Below are 12,668 nucleotides of genomic sequence, written 5' to 3' on the forward strand. Positions count from 1 at the left end.
ACACACACACACACACACAACCTAAGTGATTACTAGGGACAACAAATTGTTGGTTGATTTACTTAATCATCATTTTTTTAGTATTTTTTTTAGTATTAAAGTATCAAAACCGAATACCAACGATCGACAGGGGTCTGATTTCTTATGGGTTTGGGTTAATGGCAAACCCAGTGACCAAAAGGTGTAGACGACCTCAGCTATCCTCAGTACTGTTTTGAGAAATCGTATTTATTGATCCCAAATAGGCTACAACCCTCTCGACAGGCACTTTACAGACTAAATGTTTCAGTACTTATGTAAGAGTGGTGTCAATGTCAACTGTTGTGGGTGGACTCCTTTGGATTTTGATACTAGCTTTCTATTTATATATAGGCCTACACCTTTAGTTTAATTGCATGTAATTATTCTATTTTTTATTCAGAGAAGTGACACAATCGTACCTGGCCTTCCTAATGTGAGATACTCCTACAGGTTCAGACTGAGATCATGATTTAAGATTAGAAACATGGAACTAAATGTGCGCCAGAATACCGCTCCGCGCTGTGATAACTCAACCCAGTGACCTGCGGGAGCTGTGCTCCAGCCAGGAGCGCATGAGACGCGCTGGGAGCGACGCGCTGGGCGCTCGTTTTACGATGTTAAAGTTGTTCATTAATTCTCAGAGAATGGAGTGATTAGAAGTGGGCCATAGAACATACCTCATAGTGGGCTAGTGGTTGCCCTGTAATAATGTGGAGGTCTAATTATTTATTAATCAAATTGGTGAGATGAGGCGTGCGAGCGAGTGGGCCCCTATGATGTGGTGGAGGTGGTCCCCTATAATCTGGTGGACCCCTCCTCACTGCGGGAGCGAGGTGAGAGGGTTTCTGGTAGTCCTACCTGTGGCCTCTCTCTCTCTCTCTCTCTCTCTCTCTCTCTCTCTCTCTCTCTCTCTCTCTCTCTCTCTCTCTCTCTCTCTCTCTCTCTCTCTCTCTCTCTCTCTCTCTCTCTCTCTCTCTCTCTCTCTCTCTCTCTCTCTCTCTCTCTCTCTCTCTCTCTCTCTCTCTCTCTCTCTCTCTCTCTCTCTCTCTCTCTCTCTCTCTCTCTCTCTCTCTCTCTCTCTCTCTCTCTCTCTCTCTCTCTCTCTCTCTCTCTCTCTCTCTCTCTCTCTCTCCGGCAGCGCATGTGCATATCCCTAAAACCTGACGGCCCCCCATTGGCTTTTTCCCTCCCTTCTTTCCCCGCTCTCAACACCACCCGCACCACCCCCACTACCAAGGTACCGTGTACTGAAAAGGCAGCGTGTCAGTTTGCGGTGAATCGCAGACACGGTAACACACAGAGACTGGAGCAAGCCACTGCGCAAAGAGTGCATACTTCACCGTGCCATGTGGACGTACCGTCTGCCGGGCACCCGTCTGTCACTCTGAGCGGACAAAGCGAATAACATAAACTCTTTCCGAGGGAAGAGCAAACGAGCGGACTGAAGACGGAGACGGGGAAAGGTAGTGCTCCTCCTCGCAGAGTGGGAAGACGGGGAGCAGGAAAGATTCCTCTCAGCGCGGAGAGCACCCCGGACCCGGAGAGGAGAGCTCGGGGCATCGGCTAGGCGGCTAGGAGTGAGTACTGTACCGATGCGGTACTCACAGACCCATGTACAGGTGCATGGGTCTGGGAGGAACCGAGTGCATGGAGGAAATCAACAGTCTAAAGCTTATCCACAAATGGAACGTAAAAACTATCCAAGGCACTTTATAGTTTCAAGTAAGTTTCCCTCATATTCGTATATTATAATTCAGTAAATGGTACAATATGCCTATACTTCATCATCGGAAGTCCGTTTTGAGTTATTCAGACTCTGTGCCAAACAGTTGGTACTATGCCGGCAGTTGTTATTTCGTGTCTATTGACAAAGCAGCATTAATAATTTTCTTGGCAAATATTGGCATTACGCATCACAATCCAGAAAACATGAGTAAAATGCTACACATACGACTAGTACAGATCAGATATAGAGTAAATTCATTTTTAATGTGCCAAATGATTCAATACAAACATTTATTCACTTGCTTCTCACTCTAATTTGCTCTGTCACACCTTCTCTCTCCCTCTCTATCTCTCACTCTCTCTCTCTCTCTCTCTCTCTCTCTCTCTCTCTCTCTCTCTCTCTCTCTCTCTCTCTCTCTCTCTCTCTCTCTCTCTCTCTCTCTCTCTCTCTCTATCTCTCACTCTCTCTCTCTCTCTTCCTCTCTTTCCCTCTCTCGCACACACACACACACACACACACACACACACACACACACACACACACACACACACACACACACACACACACACACACACACACACACACCCTCAATGGATCTCTCTCTGTCCATCAATGGCTCTCTCTCTCCCTCCAAATGGCTCTCTCTATCGCTCTCTCTCCTGCATTAATTGTTTGAATGTATTTTTTCTCATTCTTATTTTTATGATAAATTATCATTTTACTTTTGTGTTTTGTATTTGAATCTCATGAACATTCATCTCATCTTAAAAGTAAATATTACACCAGTGAATGGTGGGGGGGATGTATCATTTCATACATTTGTATTTCCCTCCCCCTGAATGTGCAAATGCCAATGCAGACACACGTGCATCCCACATTCACACACTAACAAGCACACACACATCCCATATCATGTCCAATAACCTTTTTTCTCGTTTCACGGACAGTGGCAGCTCCAGACTTACTGGACCCCAAATCTGCTACTCAAAACAGCAAGCCCCGCCTCTCCTTCTCAAACAAGCCTGTCACAGTGAGCCCCCGGGAGGAAAGCGAGGTGAGGGGAAAAAGTAAATACTTTTAAAAAACAAATGTTTTGGTGAATGTTTTGCTACAGCAGCATAGTAAAACCCACGAGTACAAGTATGCGGACATGGATCTGATGTTTGCTGTGCTCATGTATTGTAGATGGTGGCCACGGTGATGAAGTGGAAGACGGTGTCTGTGATCTTCTTCCTGGTGGTGTTGTATCTGGTGATGGGAGCGCTGGTGTTCAGAGCCCTGGAGCAGCCCCACGAGAGGTAGACACATGTCTCGGTACCACACAGTCTGGTGGATACATGTCTCGGTACCACACAGTCTGGTGGATGCATGTCTCGGTACCACACAGTCTGGTGGATACATGTCTCGGTACCACACAGTCTGGTGGATGCATGTCTCGGTACCACACAGTCTGGTGGATGCATGTCTCGGTACCACACAGTCTGGTGGATGCATGTCTCGGTACCACACAGTCTGGTGGATACATGTCTCGGTACCACACAGTCTGGTGGATACATGTCTCGGTACCACACAGTCTGGTGGATACATGTCTCGGTACCACACAGTCTGGTGGATACATGTCTCGGTACCACACAGTCTGGTGGATGCATGTCTCGGTACCACACAGTCTGGGTCTGCGCTCATTCTGCTGTTTCCCGCCCATATGAGGATTATTAAGCTCTTGGAGTATTTCTATAAGAATAAAAATATATATTATTTGACTTGTGAACTTTGACCCCCTGCTTCTCTCCCATCTCTCTCATGCTCCTTCTCCCCTCCAGTGCCCAGCGTTTGGCCATCCTCTCCCAGAAGTTGGAGTTCCTCTCCAGACACCCCTGTGTGAACCACAGCCAGCTGGAGGAACTGGTCAAGGTAGGGCCTACTGTCAGTTACACTGCCGTGGCAACCAAGAGCCTACTCAAGCCTACAGTCTCCTATGAATTGTGAAGAATGGGTTTGTGATGACAAACAACTTCTTTCTGGGACGCTTCTTGACTGCAAAGTATTTTATTACATTTTAGAGAGAATGATTTTTATAGGTCAACTTTCAAATCATGGACAGTAACAACAAAGGAAATCAAAGTGAGGGGGATTAAGACTGAGACTAAGTTAATTTGCCACTATGGGGGAAGTGGACCAGTCTGCAAGTCATTAAAAGGAATCTACACAAGGACGCTAGGAGATTGGCAAGGCTTCAGTATCAGACGGCTACAGTGGTGATGCAAATAAGAACGACCTTTACAACATTCAGCCCTGCATGCACACACACAAACACACACACACACGCACACACACACACACACGCACACACACGCACACACACGCACGCACCTGCGTGTGTGTCTCACCTTGATCAACAACTGCCCTGACCAACGAAAGCTGTTTCTATGGTGCCCTTCGCGATCCGTGTGAGTTACACTCTAATCACTGAACTCTCCCTCGGCCTCTCCCACTGCAGCAAGTGGTGACAGCGATTCGTTCGGGCGTGAACCCTGCAGGAACGCTGACCCATCATGCTAGTCTCTGGGACCTGAGCTCAGCCTTCTTCTTTGCCGGGACAGTCATCACTACTATCGGTGAGGCCACACAGAAGGAAGTTTGTATGTGCGTGCATGACACAACAGGAGACGTCAACGCTTGCATATGCATGGTTGTGCGTGTGTGTCAGAGGAGCCCGATGAATGAACAACAGCTGGGTCTATTGTTTCACCGTGCTTTCTGTACGAGGAACACTGGGGTAGCTGTTGTGGATGATGCTTGACGATACTTCCTGGATGTAATACTATTATGCTCATGGAGGGTCCTTAAATATGTGTATATATCATGTGTTGTCTAGCCTTCTTACTTGTAATTCAATAAGTAATACGTGTGTGTGTGTGTGTGTGTGTGTGTGTGTGTGTGTGTGTGTGTGTGTGTGTGTGTGTGCGTGTGCGTGTGCGTGTGCGTGTGCGTGTGCGTGTGTGCGTGCGTGCGTGTGAGCGGAGAAGGTCAGAAGTGGGAAAGAGCAAGGGAAAAAAGGGAATTTATAAAGAGAAGGAAATCAGAGGTAACTTGTTTGTTAAAGACAGACTTGAGTCTATCTACAGTAATCATTCCACTTATCTCACACTGCTTTCCCCTCAGCCTCTGATACACATCATTGGGAGTGTAGTTCATGGTCCTGCGACGTGTGTGTCTCATTGCAGGGTTCGGGAACATCTCCCCACAAACAGAGGGCGGGAGAATCTTTTGCATTGTGTACGCGCTGCTCGGGATCCCTCTCTTTGGCTTCCTATTGGCCGGTGTGGGAGACCAGCTGGGCACCATATTTGGCAAGGGGATCGCTAAAGTGGAGAAGATGATTGTGGTGAGTGATGGTCACAGATACATAAAGACACACGCATACACACACAGGCCAAAATGGCTTTTTTTTAGACAGCCATTAACATGCACAGCACACTGCATTGTATAATGCAGTGTGCTGTGCATCTCTGTGCTTCCATGCCTGTTTCTGCACGCTTGTGTGTGTGTGTGTGTGTGTGTGTGTGTGTGTGTGTGTGTGTGTGTGTGTGTGTGTGTGTGTGTGTGTGTGTGTGTGTGTGTGTGTGTGTGTGTGTGTGTGTGTGTGTGTGTGTGTTTGCTTGTGTGTGTGTTCGTGTGTGTGTGTGTGTGTGTGTGTATGTGTGTGTGAATGCATATGTCTGAATCCTAAGATGCTGGATGATAAACCGTTGACCCCTATTTAAATGAGAATGAACCCAACTCTGGTGGAATGCTGGACAGGCAGCTCTGAGCCTCGAGCTGCAGAGAGTTAGTTACCCAAGCCCTGTTTTGATTTGAGCTTGGGTAAATGGTAACTAAATGTCTGAGTGAAGCTTATTCCATCTTAATGTCCACTGAAATCGATGACCTCGAGATCCCAGCTCATTAAAATGCATTATTCAGGTTGACCACCGACGTGGGGGGTCCTTGATCCGAAGTATCAACAGTGTGTCAAGCAAATTTGTGACCAGAGCGGTACCTGCAAGAGTGTGGCTGCAAGGTAGAAATAAACACAATAAATAATCAATAAATTATAATGAGCCATAGTTTTAAAACGCTATTCACTCAGTAGCCACTGGCTATTAAATCAGTGGAGAGCCTTTTGAGTTTTCAAAGGAGAATGTCGAATGTATTAATGGTTAAGTAGTCTCTGGGGACAGGCCTCAGCGATGAAGAGTATGCATAATGCTAAGGCAAAGGGAGTGTGTGTGTGTGTGTGTGTGTGTGTGTGTGTGTGTGTGTGTGTGTGTGTGTGTGTGTGTGTGTGTGTGTGTGTGTGTGTGTGTGTGTGTGTGTGTGTGTGTGTGTGTGTGTGTGTGTGTGTGTGAGAGAGAGAGAGTGTATGCTATATGCATGTGTCTATGCTAATGTGCTAATACTAATACAATTTTGAACCAGTGTCAATGCATACCCCACACATTAATTCAAACACCTCATTACCAGCCTTATTTTGTGTAATTTCTGGGGTCTGGCAGCAATAAGATAATTATACTTGAACAGTTTCATTATTAATACGGCTGCGAATGGTCGCCACATTTTTTTTGTGCCTGGGGAGAATTTGCTGATGCTGACCAAACTTAAAAACCCGAAAGAGGGGATAAGATCGCTTACGGGGAAGTTATTGTGAAGAACAGCCATTGAGTGATGGTTGACCACATCCAGGAACGTTCTGGAAGTGCTGAATGAACAGTTTATAGCTGACATTACAAATACTGTGATCCATTATAATGTAATACTTATCTATATATAGATATGAAATATCGATATATACCCACATCGACTGATACTTACTACACATCTTTCCGCTCCCTTTACTTTCTCGTTTTCCTGTCTCCCTTCCTCCCTTCCCCTTCTCTCTCTCTCTCTCTCTCTCTCTCTCTCTCTCTCTCTCTCTCTCTCTCTCTCTCTCTCTCTCTCTCTCTCTCTCTCTCTCTCTCTCTCTCTCTTTCTCTCTTTCTCTCTTTCTCTCTCTCTCTCTCTTCCTCCCTCTCTCTTCCTCTCTCTCTCTCTCTCTCTCTCTCTTCCTCCCTCTCTCTCTCTCTCTCTCTCTCTCTCTCTCCCTCTGTTTTCCAGCAGTGGGACATCAGTCAGACTAAGATCCGGGTCATCTCCACGCTGCTCTTCGTCCTGTTTGGCTGTCTGCTGTTCGTGGCGCTGCCGACCGCCGTCTTCAAACACATCGAGGGCTGGTCCGCGCCCGAGTCCCTCTACTTTGTGGTCATCACCTTGACGACCATCGGCTTCGGGGACTTTGTGGCAGGTAGGGTTGTCCCCTCGCAGACCCCCCCCGAGCTAGACGGGCCGCCATGCCTGTCGGCTGCGAAGCAGGAGGCCAGCGGCACGTGCACTGACTGATGAAGTGACACAACACTTTAACACACACACACGCACAAATATTACCAGTGCACTTCATCTCACGGTAAGCACACTAATAACACAATAATACATCTGAGAGATTTGGATCCAAAGAATTAAAAATGTATGTATTTAAGCACATTTTCTCTCACAACTTTGACCACTCTGACAAGATCAGTTCAATTAGTGTTTTCATATTTAAGATCTGCAGGAACCCTGGATCTCTCTAACAGGAGTGTGAACCGAAGGCCTATGGGCGGTGATCCTCCACCCTGACCTGCTGCTCTCTGTGCAGGTGGCTCCGAGATAGAATACCAAGACTACTACAAACCCGTCGTGTGGTTCTGGATCCTGGTGGGACTGGCCTACTTTGCCGCCATCCTCAGCATGATAGGAGACTGGCTGCGGGTCATCTCCAGGAGGACCAAAGAAGAAGTATGTCAATCCATCCATCCATCCATCCATCCATCCATCCATCTATCTATCCACCCATACATTAATCTGTCTGCCCGTCCGTCTCTCTCCATCTCAACTTTTGCCCTCTGTCTAACTTCATTCCAGCCATGAGACTTTTCTGTAATCTGATCAACTGTTTCCCTGCCTCCACCACCACCTCCACCTCCATCCCAACATTGTGCAAGTAATCGATAGCGTCGCAGGCTATTAGCTTGAGCTTCTCCAGAGCGTGAAGGAGACGGCAGAGAGAGAGAGAGAGAGAGATAGAAATAGAGAGCGAGCGAGAGAGAGAGAAAGAGATAGAGTGGGGGGCTGGGAGAGAGTGAGACAGACAAACACAGACAGACAGGCCGAGAGAGAGGGCAGGGGGGGGGCGTATGGAGATCTTACTTTATAGATTAGATATGATGATAGCAGGGCAGGAGCTATAGTAATGTGTGTGTGTGTGTGTGTTTGTGTATGTTGTCTTTCTCCACTGTTAAAGGTGTGGTATGTTAATTTGGCAGAATAGGCAAACGTTGAATTAGGTCTGATTTGGTTGGTACATCGGTTGGTACATGACCCTGCACATCGTGATTAATGATGCATAAAGCAAAAAAGTATATATTCTGAGTGATTGACAACATTTCCGCTGGCTTGTGCTGACCAATCAGCCATGCATAAAGAGGAACAGTGACCTGGCCGGCTTTACGTTGACTTCTCTGTAAAGGCTTACGCGGCCGTTATATCAAGAAGACGGAACCGCAAGAGTATGTTCAATGTGTGTGTGTGTGTGTGTGATATTTGACATGGCTGATTAAATCTAGTTGCAGGTATGATGTTTTTGAGTTGACTTCCTGTGACATCAGAGGCAGAAAGAGCGCCATCAATTCATACATCACCTCTAGCTCTCTAGCATATCTCGCTAATCCATTAATAAGGCAAACAGAAGGATTTTGTCAGCATATTTTATTTGCGTTTGTGTGTGTCATTTGGATAATGTGGAAAATTACAAATTAATTATCTTGCTCTCTTGCCTAAATAGACACACTGACATTGCAGGGATTAACCGTCACCTTTCTCTCTCCCTCTTCCCCGCTCTCCACGTTTCTCTCTCCCTCTCTCTCTCCCTTTCTCTCTTTCTTTCCCTCTCCCACTCTTTCTCCCTCCCACCGTCCTTCTCTCCGTATTTTCCCTCACTCTCTCCCTCCCCCCTCCCCCTCTCTCTCTTCCTGTTCCCGCCATTTCTCCCTCTCCCTCCCCCTCTCTCTCTCCCTCTCCCCCTCCCTCCCTCTTCCTACCCCCCTCCCTCACTTCCTCTCTCCCTCTCCCCCTCCCAACCCCCAGGTGGTGGAGATCCGGGCGCACGCGGCCGAGTGGACGGCCAACGTGTCGGCCGAGTTGAAGGAGACGCGGCGGCGCGTCAGCATCGACATCTACGACAAGTTCCAGCGCGCCGCCTCCATCAAGCGCAAGCTGTCCACCGACCTGGGCCTGAGCTCCGCCCCCGAGCTCTGCCTCCCCCGCCGGGGCCTGGCCTCGGGGGGCTACGGCGAGGAGCGGGAGAGGGAGCGGAGCGAGAAGGAGGCCGCCCTGCAGGCGCTCATGACGCCGCTGACCAGGAAGGGACGCTACTTCATGAACGGTCTGGACCCCGAGCTGGGAGACATCTCCATCATCGAGCAGCTATGAGTAGACATGTTTTTAATCACGGTGTAAAAAAACGTTTTTTCGGTTGCATATCTGAGAACGACTGACTCCATACTAGGGGTCAGTGATTGGTCGAACCGGATAAGATGTTGTTGGCACATGGTGACGGCTGCTCATAAAGGTAGGTTATGTCAGCGTGTGTCCCGACAAATTTGAATGTGCCAGCCTAAAATCTGAGGTACAAGTCTGCGTCGGTTTGCTTCTTCTGTCGACGCAGGGTGCAAACGATTAATTGAAAGTTACTCCCATCAGTAAGGCTCCAGGCCTCCCTGACCCCACTGTGTGCCTCTTAAGCTTCCCTCACCTGTGCAGGTGATCTCAGAACTGGCCCCATCATAGCCAACGCTATCCACCTCTGACCACTGTTGCCTACATTGGTGGATGTGCCAATTTAGCATGAAACAAGAGGATTTCCCCAACCTCAACACAACAGAATGTGATAGTATTCAAACTGCAAAGACCAGCACTATGTCTGAATAGCAAAGAGTGCAACTGTCAGCAAACAATGGGTAGGCTAGGGTGTGCTGAGTGGACCAAAGAAGTAGAAATGTGAAGAATTTAGCACATTAGCTATGTAACGAAGTACAACAAGAATGGCAATGGCGAATGGACGACAAAAGTTGACATTTCTAAGAGGTTGTATACCAAATTTAAAAAAAAACACAACCTTATCCAAGCTACACAATTATTTTCTTAATTTGCTTCATCATCTTAATGTAACAATGCCAGATCAGTATTTCTTAGACTCTTAAAAATAATATGTATTCTGATTGTATTCCGATCATGTCTCCAGCAGTTCCTTAAGTATCTGTCTGATACTCTATATCAAAGAGGTAACTTTGATGGATTTAACATAAGTTTGGCCATTCTTAATGACAGTCGTACCAGCTGGACAGCCATGATGAAAATGGCATAGCTCCAAGGCACTTTATTATATAAAGTCCTGGATATTGTGTCTTGAGACAGTTTTTCTTTTACAAACTGATATCCCAGACAAGCGTACTTTCAAATATTTTGAAGTATCTATATGTCGAACATTAATTTAAGACTTTATCAAAAGTTACATTTTCTGCATCATCATCTACTCATATTTGATTAATCAAGCATCAAATGCCATTGGGTCAACATCCTTGAATTCTGTTGGCCTTTTTAACTACCATGCATGGGTATACCAAGCCACGGTTTTAATGACATATTATTGAACAAAACTGCTGTATTGCAAGTGAGTGGTATGAGTGGTATGTTAGGGATGCCTTGTACATACAGAGGAATCCGGTTTGTCATTCAATTGTCGTTATGGTCTTTAGATAGTTTACAAAATTCATGTTATCAAGCCTCTGACTGATTAAGCAGTTGTAATCATTAAATATCAAACACTCATCTTAATGATGCATTGGAAGGAGCTAAAGATGGAGATTTAATTGGGAAAATTATAAGGCCATTTTTGTATTGGATTTACTCAAGCCTGTAAGGCGTTTTAGGTATTTCAGTGGAACAATTGGACAAAAAAGTGCAAACTGGTAAATCTTTAGGAATATTTCAACTCCGACTCATTTTAGGATAAGAGATGAAGAAGTAATACAGCATTCAGACAGTGACATTTTGCTTGTGCCATAACTTGTGTGTTATATGCATAAACGGATGCAGGTGAAGTAACACGCAGTAAGTCAGCCATTCAGACATACGCACGCTTGATGTGCGTATGCCTGCCGTTAAAAATGCACTTTTATTTTCCAGCCTCAGACCCAATAATAGTGTTTTTCCTCCACAAGGAACTTTGTGTCCTTAGGCTTCCAGTAAATGTGGTGATTTGAATACACCTCAGTACCCATTAAGGTACCCCAAAATAACCTTTTATTTCATAGTTTTGCATACTAGTTTTACTGAGAAAATAATTTGTTTTAAACAGGGTTAGCTGTTGGTACTAACATTGCATTTCATAACATCTTGTGATTGGTTAGCTTTATTTTGGATCTGGGTTCATAGGTTAACTATTTTCTAACTTCCTTTGTAAGCTTTATTTTAACAAAAAACTGATTATACTGTGTATAACTACAATCTACTAATGTACTGGATGTGCTTTGATTGGTTGATACTCTATGATATGGAGGAAAAAGCTTATGTATTTTTCTGTATGTTTACGTTGGAAGAGCATATTTCTGATGTAAGGAAATCCTTAGCTCAAAGAAATGTCCATAGATACAGATTTTTTTACACAGAATATTAAATGACTTGAATATACTGTGATTTCAACGGCTTCTCTGTACCCTTTCATTGGAAGAATCAGGATTTTAAAAGTTATTAAGTTACGCATCCAAATCTCTGTGCTACACATTCATAGTCGCCATGAACAGAAACAAGACACTTTTAAAAATATAAAATTTCACACATTTGTTTGAGCCATAAATGACTCGGTCTCCTCACGTTTGCACAAAACATCTTGAACTGAATGAAAAAAAATCTTGAAATCTTGATTAACAGCGTATTGATAACCTATTCGACCGTCTCAAATTAGCATCAACCAAGCCCCAATAATCCAACAGGGCTGATTCACACGGGGCTGACAAACTGATTGACCCTTGCCTTGGGTTCAATCTTCCTGGACGGGTGACAAACGCGTCATAACGGGCAGGTCTGATGGATGTCGACCGGCCGACAGCAGCTCGGCCCCTGAGGCGTGAAATTAAGGTTTGAAAGCAGGAAGCGCCGTCGGCGCAGGCTAGGATCAACACCACACGATGAGCCAGATAGAGCACCGCTTATCACCAGGGCCCTATCTCGGCCTTTATAAACACCGCCCTGCCAGGGGGAACTCATCCAGGGCCCTGGCTCATCCAGCAGCCATCTTGTTTCTAGACACTGACAGGCTCAGTGTCTTGTGGTGGTTAAGTCAATGGTGAATCCCAGCCCCCATAAGGGGCTACTGTATCTTCCCCACAGCCCCGTATGAAATTAGTCAACCACAGTAAAAGTTTTTTTTTGTTATAGAACACACATGATGCTATAGAATCCCTGGAAGACTGATGCATGTAGAAGTTTGTAAGCCTCCTCTGAAAGTATTTTTCGAAGTCTGATTCCCAATGACCTGGTGGTCCCCAGTGCATTTCACTTAAGTTTTTAGGGACACAGAAATAATTTCTTAATTAATCGACTCCACACTCCTCTGCGAGTGTGATATGATACTGTACCGTCATACTTGATTAGATTTGAATCCCACTTTAATGAATGTTCTTGCCATTTAGCCTCACCTTTATAATCTCATCTTATTACCTCTTATCTTCCCCATCCCTTACTGGCCTGCACTCTCTCGCCCTCTCCCTTAGTGGCTCGCCCAGGGACAATCCCACACCCAGTGGCCAGT

General features: G+C 45.8%; 1 protein-coding gene across 1 annotated transcript; it reads left to right on the top strand.

The window, feature by feature from the left end:
* The first annotated feature begins 1,718 nt into the window (after positions 1-1,718).
* Positions 1,719-11,533, top strand: LOC130404068 (potassium channel subfamily K member 2-like). The gene is made up of 9 exons (XM_056608671.1): positions 1,719-1,743; positions 2,695-2,801; positions 2,933-3,045; positions 3,568-3,658; positions 4,245-4,362; positions 4,972-5,132; positions 6,881-7,067; positions 7,458-7,597; positions 8,945-11,533. Coding segments are annotated over exons 1-9 (1,263 nt in total). The 5' UTR covers positions 1,719-1,742; the 3' UTR covers positions 9,290-11,533.
* Positions 11,534-12,668: the final 1,135 nt, after the last annotated feature.

This window comes from Gadus chalcogrammus, chromosome 14 (genome assembly GCF_026213295.1).
Source record: "Gadus chalcogrammus isolate NIFS_2021 chromosome 14, NIFS_Gcha_1.0, whole genome shotgun sequence".
Taxonomy (NCBI): domain Eukaryota; kingdom Metazoa; phylum Chordata; class Actinopteri; order Gadiformes; family Gadidae; genus Gadus; species Gadus chalcogrammus.